Raw genomic sequence first — 18,140 nt, 5'->3', positions numbered from 1 at the left:
ATTATAAACCCATACCTTGTGTTTTACTTCCCTTGTTTTTGTAATATCTAGTCCACTATGAGGCTGGCTATAGTATGACCTACAAGTAGAGACAAAACTCTTGCAGAAAGCCTCTTTGAACAGCTTCAGAATTTAGGGCCATGAGATCTAACGGACTTAACCTAACTAGGGAGCTTCTGAGAGCAACAGTTACCCACTGGTCCTTATGGCTACCAAGGAAAAACACTGACAGAGCTCCCCTGGAGCTCTGCTTCTTCTGGGCTGTTCCCACAGCATGTGGAAGTTTCCAGGCCAAGATAGAGCCCTTCATTTTGATCTTAGGTCTGCTTCCCAGGTAACCTGCCAGGCTGGGTTAGTCATAAAAGGCCCTTACCTGGAGAGAGCCAGATTATTGAAACTGGTGATTTTCCAATCAAATGATGTGAATCTGCTAAAAACTATAACTTGGATTTTTTTCATAATTGACATTTCATTAAGTTTTTTTTTTTCTTGTCAACTAATGATGGCAAGCCAAGTGACTTTACTTAAGACCATACGCAGAAGCAACCAGAAGGACCCCTCCCCATGAGCATGAAGGGCATAGCAGGGTGGGATGTGTCAGTTAATCCAGGAGCTGTAAGAAGTCGTACAGGCGTATGTATAACAGGGGAGAGGTCGGACAGCTCTATCTCCACTTACGGTTGGAACTTGTTCCTTCAGAATTCTATTCCTCTTCACTCTAAGTTTTATGTTGATACCGCAGCAGAGCCTGGGAGAAACAGGAAAAGCAAAGGGGTCTCCATCCAGATAATGCAGTTTGGTTTACAAGGGCTCCTGGCCACAAAGTCACAGTTGTGGAAGTTTCCCTGCTAGCCCATCCCTCAGAGATGTGACTGGGGCCAGCTGCCCTGGGTGATGAGGTGGGAAGGCCCTGGGCTGGTGAGGTCAGGATGCAGGTGCTGGTGCTGAGAGGACCCAGAACAACCAGTGTTAAGTAGGAAAAGCCTCTTAACCTTCCTAACCCAGCTCTCTTGGTCAAAACTTCTATGACCTGTGATTACTCTCTGCACGTTACTCATGCCACACTTCCCTCTAAGAAATCCTCTAAGAAAAGCGTTCAGATATTCTTTCCTGTGTTTTCCCAGTGCTCTGCGCCTTGTCCAGATGGTCATGGGTTTATATCCATCTGGGATCATAAACTGTGGAGGCCTTGGCCCAGGCTGAGTGAATCTGTCCGTCCCCAGCAGCCCACCCCGGTTTCCTAGCACAGGGACACTGAGTGTCGCTTGAGTTCCCCTCACCTGAAGCTGTGCACCATGTGTCATACTTTTCTTGATAAAGATGGATACTTAAGTCAGCATCAACCAGTGGCTTAGGTTTCTATTCTTCCTGCTGTATTTTTAGATCAAGGTCATTTCCTGAGATTTAAAATCACCTCGTGAGATGAGGTGATGATTAAGTGAATGTTCCTAGACCTCTTGGCACAGTGCCTGGTATGCAGTAAACGCCTGGTAAATGGCATCTGCTGTTTTCACCATTAGCCTTTGAAATGGACATTTAGATATTTAGCATAATGAAAGAAAGCTGGCGTACATGGTGGGGCAAACTTAAATATGTCACAGTGGCTCATAACCTGGGCTCCCTGGCTCTGTGACTTATGCTTTGCCGTCTCCACCAAGTTGCGTTTCCTCTCCCTGTGCCTCAGTATTTCCATCTGTAGAATGAGACCATACTGTTACTCAGTAGTGCTTCTGTGAGGAGTAGGGAGGTAATAGGTGTGAAGTACTGAACGGGTGGCCCTGTACACAGTCCGCACTCAGTAAATGTTAACTATGGGTAGAAGACCAAGAAAAGGAGTTCCTACTTCCAAAGGTCAACATGTAACTTTTTCCCTACCTTTCTGGTCACTAAATTTATAATTAGCCACTTTATCTCTACACATGTAGCAGAGGCTTCTGGATCCCTCATCTATGCTACCCGCGTGGTCATCTACTTACTGACACCTGCTGACTCCTGATAATTGGGATTCAAGCCCTACACTCTGAGCCTCAAATATTCTCCTCTGTTAAAAATAGCAATGCCATGGAGTTCCTGTCGTGGCTCAGTGGTTAACGAATCCAACTAGGAACGATGCAGTTGCGGGTTCGATCCCTGGCCTTGTTTAGTGGGTTAAGGATCCGGCGTTGCCATGAGCTGTGGTGTACGTCACAGACGCAGCTCGGATCCTCCGTTGCTGTGGCTGTGGTGTAGGCTGGCGGCTATAGCCCCGATTCGACCCCTAGCCTGGGAACCTCCATATGCCTCGGCAGCGGCCCAAGAAATGGAAAAAAAGACAAAAATAAAAATAAAAAAATAAAAATAAAAATAGCAATGCCTGCTTCATAGGCCCCTTGTGTATCAAAGAGCTGATACCTAGAAAGATCTTATCGGAGTTTTTGATGCACATAAACATGAGGACCACCTGTAATTTTATTTCTTTGACGGTAAAGCATTCCCTGCCACTCCAACAAGTCCTTTGCGGAACCAAGTTTAATCCTAACTAAACAAACCATTAAAGTTTATCTTTGCAAAGAATCCTTGATAGAGAGGCCTCTGTATCTGTGTTTCCTATTTCAGACATTTCTTCTTGTGATGGGTGTGGTGGGCGTGATGGTGGTGGTGATTCCTTGGACTGTGATACCCCTGATTCCACTTGGCATCATCTTCTTTGTTCTTCGGAGATATTTCTTAGAGACATCACGAGATGTGAAACGCCTGGAATGCGCAAGTGAGTACCTGGGCTCTTGGGGTGGGATGGAGATGCAGGCCGGCTTCCATTTATGCCGTAATTAACCAGATCCCTGAAATCCTGCAGGTTCTGTCTTCTGGAATTTCTCACCAAGTGAACCTTAGGTAACTGAGTATTATGGCCACTGGGAGTCAGTGTGGCCCTTATGGCACATGGAACTGGTGGCGAGTGAGCTGCAGCTTTGCGTTTTAGCACAAGGAGGAATGTGAGCACCATGAGGACGGGGCCTGTTTCTGTCTTGTTCATGACATATGTCCGAACAGAGCTGCCACTCAGTAAATGTTTCTCTAGAAAAAAAATATTTTATCCTGTTGGAACTAATGTAGAAGGAAAATAAGGGAATTTTTCTTCCCCTGAAGTTACTAGAAATATAAAGGAAAGAAAGACTAGATAAAGGAGAGGAGGCATCAGGAAATATATGTTAGAAGTGATATATTTGAAAAATAAATTGTTTTATATGTTGAAAAAATGGCGAATTAGTTGCAGTTGCTAAATATTTTGAAAAGATAAGCCCTGTACTTTTCAGGTTTGCTCTTTGTTGTCACCAGTAATTGGTGTTAATGCCACAGTGTTTGTGGTCCTCCCTCCCCAAGGCTGGTCATAGGAATGGATGCTGAGAATAATCCTCTTGGGAGGCCCTGGGAGGGGGCGGTGTCTGTTCAGCACACATGTAATCTATTGCTCCGTTTGACTGCCTAGATTTGGAATATCATTTCTAGTCTACAGGTAATCAGAAAGGCTGAAATTCATTGTTAATGTACCAACACATTTCATCATTATGAAAACCAAAAAGCATGAGACTAGAATTGTTACATTCTTTTTAAAGGTCTATGAGTGATTGCCAAAAAGTAAAAAAGGAAGATGTTTGTATCCAAAACCTCAACTATGGATAGTTCCTGCAAATTAATACCAACTTAACTTTCTGGAAGCCAAGCCAAGAAGAAAAGCCTTTTGAGTCCCATAGTTTTCTATATCTATTAAGTGGAGTAATCTAAATTCATCAAGACAAAGAAGTTTTTTTGTTGTGATATTTGCATGCTTTGTTTTTAGTAATACACGCTTAAGAGGCACTTGTCCTGAGCATTTGAGTAAAGGATGGTGGGCCTCAGGTTCCTAAAAGCTGTAGAAACGTTTCTCACTCATCAAGGGGAGCAGCTCAACCCCCTGAGGTCTGGTTTGTGAGGAGTCTGAATGGACAGCGGAGCAGCGAAGTCCAGGTGTGTGTGACCATGTGACGTGGTAGGAGGTAGGACCTGGGGAGGCAGGAGAGGAAGTGAGAGCTCCATCCAGCCTTCTGCATAGACAGGGCCTCAGATGTTTTGTGACTTGAGGCCACTTGTGAAGTGGAGTCACTCAGCAGTCTTGTTGCAAAGCAGTTTTCTGGTACATTACAGGAGGGGTGGTTCCAGAAGGAATGTTTGCCAGAGATCTTTGCCTGGGACAGGGGCCACCTTCTGTCCGTGTGGTCATGGAGAGAAGGACACCCCCTGAGGCTTTTTTCAAGAAGCAGTAGAGGATTTTTTCAGTGTTTGATCTGGAGAGTCTGAGAGCTTTGGCCTCATGTGTGTGGAATGTTGAGATTTTTGGCACCCTAAATAGGCTGCAGGAGTTGGACAATGAATTCAACCCAGATGCTCCCTCCTCCACACCCCAGATAACCAAATGTGGTGGATGGTTGATTAGAGCTGTTTATGTTTTCTCTCTAGGTGGTGGGTCTGTGCCATAACAACAACACCACTATCTTCCCTATGCAGTAACCGACAGTGTGTCTTAAGGCCACTGTTGGAGCCACCAGCAAAAGAAGGTATAACCCTGCTTCATCCTTGTGCTCTGAGGGACCACTGAAGTCCCAAGATTTATTTTCAGATCCTGTTGCTTCATCTTAATGAAAGGTCTACAGCTAATTATAATTTTTTCTCCCATTTGCAAAAGTGGGCATAGTAACAGTCACTTATGGATCCCTGCATAAAACCAGCAAGGCCTTATGCTGCCTTTTTCTGGTCAGCTCTATTCCTTTAGCTGTGCCCGAATGATGAAGCCACATCCACATTCTGTCTGAAAGGTGCTGTAATCAACTAGCAATGTCTGCCATGGGCGCCGCTAGGAAGGATTAGCATGTGTGACATGTGTATTCAGACCATGGAGTCTCAAGTTTGCTGTTTTAAGGGTTCTTAGGCCAGTTTCCCAGGGACTTTGTTCAGCTTCAGGTACTTAATAAGATGCACAGGAATGTGAAGGCTGTTGGATGTTAGCTGAGTAAGATTTGGGGTTTTCTAAACATAAACAACAAAGTCTAGGGAAAAGTGCCTGTAGTCACACACGAGAATCCTTAACCCTGATTACTCTCCCTCTGAGACAGTGTGGCTGTGATTAAAAGCACAGCCTTGGGAATCAGAGAGTTGGCTGAGTAGGTGGGTTAACTGACTGACTCTTGGGCAGTGTGTGCTCTTAATCCCTCAGTCTGGTTTTCTCTCTGTCAAGGATATAACAATACCTGCCCTCTGTGGTCTCATGAGGATTTCTTGAGTTGATGCTTATAAAGTGCTTGCCAGCTGCTCTCAAAGGCATAGAACCTTGAACATGAGGGAGGTAACATTTTAACAACTCATGGGCATCACGTAGCGTGAACGATAACCCGCAGCAGGACTGTCAGCCTGGGGGCCTTGCATTCAGTTCCCTGCCCTCCCCCTGCCAGGGAGGATCTGCAGGCCTTGTGGGGGTGTGTCCCCAAGAGTCCCCAAGGTGGTGTAAACACAGCCGTCAGTCATGCGAACTGTAGGGTTACAGGTGTCTGTGACTGCGGACTGAGGCCATGGCTGTGACGTAGTCTCTTTCAGAATAGTGAGCTCAGTCTTTGTGTGAAAAGGATGTTACTTTGGGCGAGATAATGCAAGAGCCTTAATTTTAGCCTAGTTTTCTTTGCAGACTCTCCAGTTCATGCACCCTGGTAGCTTGCTCAGTCGTAAGTGGGTTTGGAAGAAACAGGATAACTTTTCGTGGGTCTAGATTCCTGCTGGATTCTGTGCCTCTTTGGCATGAGGTGAGGTAGGTGATGGGGTATTTGGTGTCCCCAGCGTTCAAGGCTGAGATGACACCTGATTTCTAAAGTGCATTCCATCCTCCATCCCTGCTGGAAAGAAGCACCTGCAGCTTTGATCTCCTGAGAAGGGAAGCAGGTGAGGGTGGCCAAGCTGAAGAGTTCACCCCAAGACTCTCTCTGGGTGACCAGCATGTCTGCTTCCTTCTCAGAAGCCTTGTCTGTGATGAGTAGTGTTGACGTCACAGCGTTTGCTCTGGGATGAGAGTGGGGTTCTAGTAAGTTCTCTGTGCTCTCTGGGGCTGGACTCCTGGCCCCTCCTGACAGGATAATGGGCCCCAGAATTCTCCCGCATTGTCCCTGTGGCCCCCCGCCCCCCGCTTCCATATGGACTGAGTTCTGGGGGCGGGTTGGGACACCTGCTGGGGCTGCAGGAAAGGCCTGATCAGAGCTTCCAGCCTTCCTTACTTGGAGCATGAGTTCAATCTGTGTTCATGCTGCTGTGTTAAAAGTGCAAAGTTAAAGGAAACTAAAATAAATAAAATTAAAAGTCCCTCAATAGAATGAAGGGAGAGAGCAGTGTGGCTGCTGGAATAAGACCCCAAACCTGCAGCTGGCCGGTCAGAAGCTCCAGCGAGTCTCTTATGGCTCTTTGTCTGACTTTGATACAAGAGGAAATGTTAGGTCATGTCCCGGTTCAGAGAAGGATTTTTTTCATGAACACACCATCACAGGTGAGGGTCCCTAATAGTGAAGGTTCCTGGTTAGATGTCCTAGTGGAAAAAGCCCCAGCCTGAGCTGGTCACTGGCCCACGGCCGAGGCTGTGCTCCCCCAGCCCAGGGCTTCCCACCCTCTCTGAAGCCCAGTGTCTCACAGGAGGAAGCTGCTCCATCCTTGCTTGCAGATCAGGGACACTAAGCACAGAGGAGGTTCTGTGTCTTGGCCCATTTGTACCCAGCACCTCCAACACATGCAGCGCCCATGTGCACATCGGTGCTGAGTGAACTGCCCCCAGACAGGCATTTGGATGCCAGGCTAAGGAATAAGGTCCTGAAAATAATTTGGAGTTTTCCCCCTTTCATTGCTATCCCCTCCATCATTTTCTAACATCTCTGTAGCCCCCTGTGAGTTGTTACCTTCCCCTAAACACCTAGGTTTTGCTGACACACCTTCTCTGAGACACGTGGGTACTAAGTGCCAAGTCAGTGTTTCCTGCTGATAAAGCACAAGTTATCACTCATCCCGGACAGAGGTCACAGGCTCCGAGTCTGCCCTTGACCACAGCGAGTTACAGCCTGGTTCACGGTGGGGAATGAAAGCCGTGAGGGCTCCTCCCTGCCCAGCAGCCTGAGCCCACCTCTTCCCTGATGGGCAGGAGCCTGGCCCTGGTGCTGGTGTTCAGTGGGCTCTTAGGGCAGACGGCAGGGAGACGAATGGCCAGTCATGTGCCACCAACTCCTAAACCCATGTGAAGTCTCTCAAAAGAGAATGGCCGCTAAGGCCACCATCTGCTTCTAAAAGGGTGATGATGTGAGTGTCACATGCCACAGGGACCTCCAAATGCCAGGACAGGTATCCAGCAGGGTAGTTATAAAAACATCCATCAGGTTCCCAGAGCAGAAGTCATAATAATTCAAAGACAACTTGGCTGCGTGGGTCCTGTGGGCACAAGGGCCCTGTGGTACCAGGTGCTCTGTGACCCATGTAGCACAGGTGCAAGGAAAGTCCCAGGATGCAGGGCGATGGCAGACTGTCCCCTCACCTTTTTTATCTCACACCTGTCCTGGGCCTGGCACTGTTCCAGTTTGGGGGACATACCAATTTCATCCCAGCCCTCAGGTTACTCACCTAAGGTGGGGACAACACACAGCTCCTCAAAATTCAGTGTGGTTAGGGTTAGGGTCACGGAGAATTAAATCTGAAAATACTACTCACTGAGAAATTCGTAAATAGTAATTACACAGGAATAAAAAGACTCAAATGTCACCATATGCAGCAACGTGATGTACGTAGAGAATGTTATTCTTAGTACAGTAAGTCAGAAATAAACAAATACCATATGAGATCACATATGCAGAATTGAAAAAATAAGACAAATGAATCTCTATTCAGAACAGAAACTCTGCAACATCGAAATCAAACCCACGGTTATCGAAAGGGAGAGGGTCAGAGGAGGGAGGGACAGAAGCGGAGTGTGGGGTTAACAGATCCGCACCACTGCACATCAGATAGGGAGCAACCAGGGTTTACTGTGCAGCACGGGGAGTTTTATTCAGGATTTTGTAATAACCTCTAATGAAGTGTAATAGAAAAACCTCAATTACTTGCTATGTTCCTGAATGTAACATGACATTGTAAACCAACTACACATCAGTAAATTAAAAACAATTACTGAACGGTTTCCACCTGGGGATGTGTCCGGGAAGAATTTGGAGGGAGGTGTGTTTGAGGGGGACCTTGATGGATGAGTTAGTGAAGAAAGAATTTCGTGATCTTGGAGTTCCTGTTGTGGCTCAGTGATTAACGAATCCGACTAGGAACCATGAGGTCGTGGGTTCGATCCCTGGCCTAGCTCAATGGGTTAAGGATCCTGTGTTGCCATGAGCTGTGGTGTAGGTCACAGATGCGACTTGGATCCCTTGTTGCTGTGGCTTAGGCATAGGCCAGCGACTACAGCTCCAATTCGACCCCTAGCCTGGGAACCTCCATGTGCCATGGGTACGGCCCTAGAAAAGACTTAAAAAAAAAAAAAGGAATTTCATGATCTAAATGTAGCTGTGATTTGGATTTGGTCAAAGAGGGGTTCAAAGAGAAGCTTTCATTTCCAAGGTGTTAAAGTGAAGCTGATGTGAACAGAAGTTTGAGGTTCACACGGAGGGTCCTCTCCAGAAGGGATGTCATCCCTCCTCCCCCAGACAATCCCCCAGGAAGCCCCAGATGTGCCCCTTGGTGGGATGTGTGACCCCAGAGCAGGGGAGGCAGTGGGTTTCCTGGCATCCAGCCTCCCTGACCTGCTTTGTCATGTCTCTGTCTCTGCTTCCCCAGCTCGGAGCCCGGTCTTTTCCCACTTAGCATCTTCTCTCCAGGGACGCTGGACCATCCAGGCGTTCAAAGCCCAACAGAGGTTTCAGGAGCTGTTTGACGCTCACCAGGATTTGCACTCAGGTCTGTGAGTTTCTGGAAATGATTCAAAGGAAGAGATGAGCTGCCTTCTGAGGCCTGACCTCCCCCTCAGGTGGCCCTGCTGGCCAACACCTCCCCCTGTGCCTCCCCGCCCCGCCCCTGTCCCCCTCTGCACATCCTCCCCTCCCCCACCCTCCCTCTCAGCTTCCCCTCTGTGCTCCCCTCTGCCCCTCACAGCCCTGCTTTTCTCCCCTGACTGCCTTGCATTGTCCTTCCATCACGGTGCCCTGCGGCTGTCTGTCCCTTTAGGGCAAGGATCAGCCAACTTTTTTTGTTTTTTAGTGGGAAAGATCAACATGAAAAATATTTTAGGCCCTATGCACTGTTTTGTCTGTGTTGCATCTACTCACCTTTGCTATTGTGGCACCAAAGCAGGCAAGGATTATCTATCAGCCAGTGGTTGTGGCTGTGTTCCAATAAAACTTGATTCACAAACCAGATATGGACTGTTCTTAGACCACAGGCTGGACTTTGACAACTGTCTTTTCAGAGCGTGCAAGGTGGCAGAAGTGATTGAGGAAAATAATTTCCTGGTTTCGCCCCACTTGGTGTGTATTATTCTTTGTATCAGTGATGTTTTTCCTAGGGTAGAAATTTCAGAATTTCCTCTAAGTCTGTGAAATCCTTGCCCACCTTTCCATTCAATCTTTATTATATTTTGTAAGAGAACATTTTCAGGGCAACCTTCAGATCCTTGTAGCTGATGGTCATTTAGATACTGGCCCTTAAGACTAAACATGCGCAGGTCCCTGCCGTGAGCACAGAAGGTGCTGGAAACAGTGAGAGCTGTGCTCTCTGCTGTCAGAGAACCGGGAACCGTGGACTTGTGAGAGGAAGAATCTCCCTTGAGGCCCCAGCCCTGCAGGAAACACACCAGTGAGACCATTTTCCATCATTGTCCTTGTGACCGTATTTCTGTTATAACCTGTGGGTTGAGGTTTTCAGCACATGCTTCCCACAAGCCCCTGGACTGATTCCTCTGTGTCCCACATGTTGTCTGGTGTGAGAGCCTAGATTTCTGGAATCTTCAGGTTCCTTGAGGGGATGACTTTGTGTGAAAATCTCCTGTAGCTCAACTGAGCAACATGCTCCATCTCATGAGAAGCTGCTAATGTGTTTTCTCTGCCTGTTCATTGTCCTTATTTTGGTTCATGAATCCAGAGGCCTGGTTCTTGTCTTTGACCACGTCCCGATGGTTTGCCCTGTGCCTGGATGCCATCTGTGCCATCTTTGTCATTGGTGTTGCCTTTGGGTCCCTGTTTCTGGCAGAAAGTAAGTACAGATGTGGATAATTATTTGTGGTATGATTACAGTTTATGACTTCATTTACATTTATTAAATTAAACTCTTGCTAACTTGCCTAATATATACTGTTTGGTTCTAAGGAATTGTATTGAAGTGTTTGCAGCTTGTGATTCCGAGTGTGGCCTATGGAAGGGAGTCATTTGATTCTTGATAAAACCTTTTATTTATTTATTTATTTATTTATTTTTACCACAAGTTTGTAGCATTTATTTATTTTTTTAAAATTTTTTCCTGCTGTACAGCATGGGGATCAAGTTATTCCTACATGTATACATTTTTTCCCCCACCCTTTGTTCTGTTGCAATATTAGTATCTAGACATAGTTCTCAATGCTACTCAGTAGGATCTCCTTGTAAATCTATTCTAAGTTGTATCTGATAACCCCAAGCTCCCGATCCCTCCCACTCCCTCCCTCTCCTGTCAGGCAGCCACAAGTCTATTCTCCAAGTCCATGATTTTCTTTTCTGAGGAGATGTTCATTTGTGCTGGATATTAGATTCCAGTTATAAGAAATATCATATGGTATTTGTTTTTGTCTTTCTGGCTCATTTCACTCAGTAGGAGATTCTCTAGTTCCATCCATGTTGCTGCAAATGGCATTATGTCATTCTTTTTGATGGCTGAGTAGTATTCCATTGTGTATATAGACCACATCTTCCGAATCCAATCATCTGTCGATGGACATTTAGGCTGTTTCCATGTCTTGGCTATTGTGAATAGTGCTGCAATGAACATGCAGGTGCATGTGTCTCTTTTAAGTAGAGTTTTGTCCGGATAGATGCCCAAGAGTGGGATTGCAGGGTCATATGGAAGTTCTATGGATAGATTTCTAAGGTATCTCCAGACTGGCTGTACCAGTTTACATTCCCACTAAAAGTGCGGGAGGGTTCCCTTTTCTCCACAGCCCCTCCAGCACTTGTTCTTTGTGGATTTATTAATGATGGCCATTCTGACTGGTGTGAGGTGGTATCTCATGGTAGTTTTGATTTGCATTTCTCTTATAATCAGCGATGTTGAGCATTTTTTCATGTGTTTGTTGGCCATCTGTATATCTTCCTTGGAGAACAGTCTATTGCCCATTTTTCCATTGCGTTGTTGGCTTTTTTGCTGTTGAGTTGTATAAGTTGCTTATATATTCTAGAGATTAAGCCCTTGTCAGTTGCATCATTTGAAACTATTTTCTCCCATTCTGAAAGTTGTCTTTTTGTTTTCTTTTTGGTTTCCTTTGCTGTGCCAAAGCTTTTCAGTTTGATTAGGCCTCATGGGTTTATTTTTGCTCTTATTTCTATTGCTTTGGGAGACTGACCTGAGAAAATATTCATGACATTGATGTCAGAGAGTGTTTTGCCTACGTTTTCTTCTAGGAGTTTGATGGTGTCCTGTCATATATTTAAGTCTTTCAGCCATTTTGAGTTTATTTTTGTGCATGGTGTGAGGGTGTGTTCTAATTTCATTGCTTTGCATGCAGCTGTCCAGGTTTCCCAGCAATGCTTGCTGAATAGACTTTCTTTTTCCCATTTTATGTTCTTGCCTCCCTTATCAAAGATTAATTGACCATAGGTGTCAGGGTTTATTTCCAGGTTCTCTATTCTGTTCCATTGGTCTGTCTGTCTGTTTTGATACTGGTACCACACTGTTTTGATGACTGTGGCTTTGTAGTATTTCTTGAAGTCTGGGAGAGTTATGCCTCCGGCTTGGTTTCTGTTTCTCAGGATTGCTTTGGCAATTCTGAAGACCTTTTATTCTTTTATCTCTCTTCGAATGGGTTGAGGTCTATGCAGCTGTAGCAGACTGACCTTCTGAACATTCTAGGTCGTGTCCCATGGTTGGGAGGGAAGAACCAGGTTCACCATTAAGCCTTGTGTCCAGCTCAGGGTTTTGGGGTTTAGCTTTGGGGCCATTTGGATCTGGTGGTTGAAGGTGCCTGTTGCAGTGAGGGGAGAATTTTCTCTGTAGGAAAGAACAGTCTCCTCCCTGCTCTGTGGGCATCAGATGAGCAGGTGTTGGCATGGGTTATATGGAGTCACCATCCTTCACTACTCCATGATAACAACAGAGAATCACAGTCTGTAATGATGAAACAGGAGTTCTCACCCTGGCACACTGAGGGTAAGAACCTGACTGCAGTGGCCTGAGACACTGTGAAGGTGAGAGTTTGATTCCAGCCTGGCACAGTGGGTTTAAGGATCAGATATTGCCACAACTATGGTGTAGTTCACAGTTGCAGTTCTGATTCAGTCCCTGGTCTGGGGAACTTCCATGTGCCACAGGTGTGGCCATAAAGAGAAAAAAGTAATAAATTAATTTAATAGTCTTTCTGAGTTCCTAGTGGGAATTTTTTTTTTTTGTATTGTGTGTGGTCTCAATCAACAGATAGTAAAGTGTAAATAATACTGTCATTATATGCAAGTGATTTAAGCATTTTAAAGGAGTCTTCTTGGTAAAGTGACAGAAGGAGCCAGGCTTGGGATGAAGAATAAGACTGACTTGTCTCTTCAGCAGGTGGTTCTGGGCAAGTTGGAAGCTGCATGTAATCAAAGATGTTAGAATACACCATACACAAAAATAAATTCAAAATGACTTAAATACTTAAATATATGACATGATACCATAAAATTCCTAGAAGAGCACACAGGCAAAACATTCTGTGCCATAAATCATACCAATATTTGCTTTCTCTCTCTCTTTTTTTCTTCATAGGGCCATATCTATGGCATATGGAAGTTCCTAGGCTAGGAGTCAAATTGGAGCCATATATACTGGCCTACACCACAGCAGCAGCAATTTGGGATCTGAGCCACATTTGTAACCTATGCCACAGTTCACAGGAATGCCAGATCCTTAACCCCATGACCCTTAAGTTAGTCTTCCAATGCAGTGGAAATAAAAGCAAAAATATAACAAATGAAACCTAATCAAACTTACAGGCATTTGTGCATCAAAGGAAAACATAAACAAAATGAAAAGACAGCCTATGGACTGGGGGAAAATATTTGCAAATGATGTGACCAACAAGGGCTTAATTTCCAAAATATACAGACAGCTCATATAACTCAATAGCAAAAACTAAACAACCCAGTTGAAAAATAGGCAGAAGAACTAAATAGACATTTCTCCAAAGAAGATACACAGGTGGCCAATAGGCACATGAAGAGATGGTCAGCATTGCTATTTTTAGGTAAATACAAACCAAAACTGCAATGAAATACCTCTAACACCATTCAGAAAGGCCATCATTAAAAAGTCTATGAGTAACGAATGCTGGAGAGGGTGTGGTAAAAGAGAACCCTCTTACACTTTTGTCAGGAATGTATGTTGGTGCAGTCATTATGGAAAACAGTATGGAGGTCCTCCCAAAAACCTAAAAATAGAGTTACCGTATGATGCAGGAATCCCACTCCTGGGCTTATACATAGAAAAAAACATGATTTGAAAAGATAATGTGCAATCCTTTGTTCACGTCAGCACTATTCACAGTAACCAACTCATGGACACAATCTAAATGTCCGTGATAGATAAATGGATAAAGAAGATGTGGTACAGGAATTCCTATTGTGGCTCAGTGGGTTAAGAACCTGATTAGTATCCATGAGGATGCAAGATTGATCCCTGGCCTCACTCATGGTATTAAGGATCTACCATTGCTGCAAGCTGTGGTGTAGATCGAAGATGCAGCTAAGACCCAAGCTGTTGTGGTGTAGGATGGTGGCCGAGGCTCTGACTCATCCCCTAGTCTGGGATCTTCCAAATGCATCAGGTGCGGCCCTAAAAAGAATAAAAAAAAAGAAGATATGGTATATTAGAATACTACTAAGCCATGAAAATGAAATATCAGAACGACAAATACCATATGATATCACTTACTTATATCTGAAATCTAATATACGGCACAAATGAACCTTTCCACAGAAAAGAAAATCATGGACTTGGAGAATAGAGTTGTGGTTGCCAAGGGGGAGGGAGTGGGATGGATTGGGAGCTTGGGGTTAATAGATGCAAACTGTTGCCTTTGGAATTGATTAGCAATGAGATCCTGCTATGTAGCACTGGGAACTATGTTTGGTCACTTATGATGGAGCATGATAATGTGAGAAAAAAGAATGTATACATGTATGTGTAACTGGGCCACGATGCTGTACAATAGAAAAAAAATAATGTATTGGGGAAATAAAAAATAAATAAAAATGAAATAATGCCATTTCCAGCTACATGGGTGGACTTAGAAATTGTCGTACAAAGTGAAGTAAGTCAGACAAAGGCAAATATCATATGATGTCACTTATATTTGGAATCTGAAATATAACACAAATGAGCTTATTTATGAAACCGAAACCAACTCATAGACATAGAGAACAGAATTGTGGTTGCAAAGGAGGGCGGAGTGGGGGATGGATGGACTGGGAGTTTGGAGTTAGCAGATGCAAACTGATACATACAGAGTGGAGAAAGAACAAGGTCCTACTGTATAGCTCAGGGAACCATATTCCGTATCCTGTGGTAAACCATGATGGCAAAGAATGTGAAAAAGACTATATATAACTGAATTACTGTACAGAAAAAATTAACACAACATTGTAAATCAATAAAATAAATTTAAAAAAGAAGGGCACTGACCTCATTCCTCCTCTTCATCCTCTCTTAGCTTTGAATGTCGGGCAGGTGGGCCTGGTGCTGTCTCTCGCCCTCACGTTCACGGTGATGGTCCCGCGGTGCGTCAGGCAAAGTGCCGAAGCCGAGACTATGGTGATATTTATCCTAACCTTCTTAGCCTTTTCTAGTCTCCTTGCTATTAAGTGGTGTAAAATCAGTTATTTTCTTTTTTTTTCTGATTATTTATTTTTCTTTTAATGATTTTTTTCCCCATTATAGCTAGTTTACAGTGTTTTGTCAGTTTTCTACTATACAGCAAGGTGACCCAGTCACACATACATATATGCATTCTTTTTTCTCACATTATCATGCTCCATCATAAGTGACTGGTTATAGGTATAAAATCAATTCTTATGCAAAATACTAAAACTGTTATTTTTACCTTGTAGTTAACCAAAGTTTTTAGATCCTTCCCCCATCTGTTTAAAGTTAATGTAAAATAAAATATACACATCTTTTTCTCACTCTTATGTGTGCCACGTCAGTAGGTTTTATGTTCATCACATGCTGTCTTCACGTGTAAGAAATGTCTCTGTAGCAAGGTGGTTCTGAAATGCTGGCAAGAGTTAAAGTCAGTTTCTTAGAGGCTTATTTTTGTTTCTAAATTGGTAATTCCTCATTTTTATAAAAGACGAATGTAATATTTTAAGGTTGGTTGTTTAATAGGTATCCCACCCCGCCCCACATTTTAGCATTTATTCTTGTGTGTGCTGAGCTCCTAAATTTGCAGGTGTCCCTTCTTGCAGGATAAGCTCCATCTCAGAATGTGCTGTCAGAGGTGTTGAATTAATGGTCATTTAGGAGGCCTTAGTCAGTTTGTAAATTATCCCCTTTTTTGAGTATTTGCAACTTCTTCTAAAAGGAGAAAAACAATATAAAGGAAATGTTTCCATTGCATTCTTCACTTTTGTAGAGAAGGTGACTAGTTATTAAAACGAGCTTGCTGACTGTCCAGTTCTGCTCGTCATGACAGATGCCCTTCTGTACCACACATTACTGATCAGGGTCCATCAGTATCCCTTCCTTTGACACAACTCTCTTGTTTTTTTATTCAGGTATGAAAAGTGGATCAGTAAAGTCTTAGCATTCAGTTCTCTAGTTCTTTTGGTTTTAATACAATGTTGAAGGAAGTGGCCATAAGTGAAAGTGTTACAGGACGATGAACAAGTTTGCAAATCATCAAAGGCCTCATCAGACGCCTCCTTCTGTCCTTTGGCAATGATAAGACCTGGGGTAAACTTAACCAGAGAAAAGCAGATAGGAAGATAAAAAAAGCAAAAGATCTCGTTTACAATCTCTGAACCTCCATAAAGAAGACTCTCCTTTCCTAACCCACGTGATGTCATGTGTCTTTCAGATGATTTCGGTAGAAAGAGTGATTGAATATATAGACCTTGAGAAGGAAGCACCCTGGGAATACGGGTATCGTCCACTGCCATCCTGGCCCCATGAAGGAAGCATTGACTTTAGTAATGTGAGCTTCAGGTACAGCTCAGATGAGCCTCTGGTCCTGAAGAACTTCACAGCACTAATTTACTCAAATGAAAAGGTTTGTTTAAGCCATTTGCCTCTTTAATAGTCCAGCTAAAGACTGAGCTCTGCATCTGCTGTTGGCTTCCTCATCAGTGTGTCACAGGGACTCTTTTTCCTTCTCGGATGCAGATTAGATCAGTGACATCATAGGTGAAACTTTCTTAGAAACTGACCGTGGAAGGGGGACACCAGCATTTCGTTCCCTGTGTTGTGAGCTCCCTCATGGTAGTTGGTGCCCTGGGCTACAGAGCTGGATCTCAACCTGACCCAGGATACTGTATGTGACACCTGATTATTCATGCGGAGTCTGGACGTCAACCGTGGCTCCCTGTCCCTAAGTCTCCAATATCTCGTTCCTTTCCATCCGTTCTTCTCTGTATTTCTGAAATCTTCTCTTCCTCCCATGGTCCCTTCAGGTGCAGCCCCTCCTCTGTCCCTTGGCCCTTTCCTAGACTTGTCCTCCACTAGCCCCCACTGAGCTGTCAGCCCCTATCCTCCTCCACACAGGCTGATACTTTCTGAAGCTCAGAGCTGGTCCTTACTGGCCTCGGTGAGCTCCTGCTGGAACCATAGTGCATTCCCAGGTCCACTCCAGCAGCTTGTGGCCACCAGAGAAGAGCCCAGAATCTTGATTCAGTGGGGGGCAGGGGTGAGGAATTAGGGCCCCCAGCTGGAGGCAGGGCCCAGAGACTTACTCAGAGTCAATGAAAGCACACAGAAGGGAGCAGGGAAGACACACGTGGGAAACGGCAGAGGGTGTGTGACCTGGTCCTGCCAGTGTCCCTGTCTCCTGGCGGTGTCCCTGTCACGTTCAGCTTGGGACCCTCAGCTGGGACCAAGGCCGGGTCCTGACAGACACTAAACCAGAGCAGACACGATGTTGGCAGCTGTTCAGCATCGCCCTCTCCCCCAGGTCCTGGCCCACATGCAGTCCCTGCGCTCAGGTCGTTGTTGTTCTCCCAGATCCCCGTGTCCTCCCAGCTCCCTGTGTGCGCAGCTGCCCCTTGACCTCGGAGCCCCTTCCCTCCCATCATCTGGCTGCTGAAAGTCTCCTCCTGTTCAGAGTCAGCTCTCTTGCACCTGCCTCTTCAGGCTCTTCTGCGCTTCCACAGCATCTTAGAGAGTCTTTTAAGATAGAGCTTATGCTACATTTGTGTCCATAGCAGCCAAAAGGTGGAAGCAACGCAGATGTCCATGTGGAAAGTTATAGTGAACTATTATTTGGCCTTAAGAAAGGAAGAAAATTCTGACCCAAGCATGAGCCCTGAGAAAAACATGATGTGTAAAATAAGCCAGACACAAACAGAACTATTACTTTATGATTCTGTGTATATGAGGTTCCTAGAGGAGTCAGATTCATAAAGACAGAAAGTAGGAAAGTGGTCACAGGGCCGGGGGAGGGGGTAATGGGGAGTCATTGTTTAATGGGTACAGAATTTCAGTTTTACAAGAGAAAATATATTCCATGGTTGGCTTGTACAATAATGTGAATACACATGACACTAAACTGTTCATTTAAAAATACCTAATTTGTAAATTTTGTTAGTGTATTTTACCACAATTAAAATAAAAGATATAGCATGTATGGCATGCTTTGCAGTTTTGGGTCCATATGTCACAGAGCCCTGAGGAGTGTTCTTTGTTGTTTGTTTGGTGTTTTTTTT

General features: G+C 44.6%; 1 protein-coding gene across 1 annotated transcript in view; it reads left to right on the top strand.

The window, feature by feature from the left end:
- The window catches only part of LOC100517850 (multidrug resistance-associated protein 4-like), a 136,087-nt gene that overhangs the window by 70,474 nt on the left and 47,473 nt on the right, over window positions 1-18,140 (top strand). The window contains exons 18-22 of the mRNA XM_021081819.1: window positions 2,596-2,746; window positions 8,851-8,970; window positions 10,150-10,260; window positions 14,936-15,036; window positions 16,301-16,492. Coding sequence (XP_020937478.1) covers window positions 2,596-2,746; window positions 8,851-8,970; window positions 10,150-10,260; window positions 14,936-15,036; window positions 16,301-16,492 — 675 coding nt within the window. The remainder of the gene's footprint in view (window positions 1-2,595; window positions 2,747-8,850; window positions 8,971-10,149; window positions 10,261-14,935; window positions 15,037-16,300; window positions 16,493-18,140) is intronic.

This window comes from Sus scrofa, unplaced genomic scaffold (genome assembly GCF_000003025.6).
Source record: "Sus scrofa isolate TJ Tabasco breed Duroc unplaced genomic scaffold, Sscrofa11.1 Contig2408, whole genome shotgun sequence".
NCBI classification, from domain to species: domain Eukaryota; kingdom Metazoa; phylum Chordata; class Mammalia; order Artiodactyla; family Suidae; genus Sus; species Sus scrofa.
The sequence above is the reverse complement of the archived record's forward strand: the minus strand, read 5'-3'. Positions and strand labels throughout refer to the sequence as shown.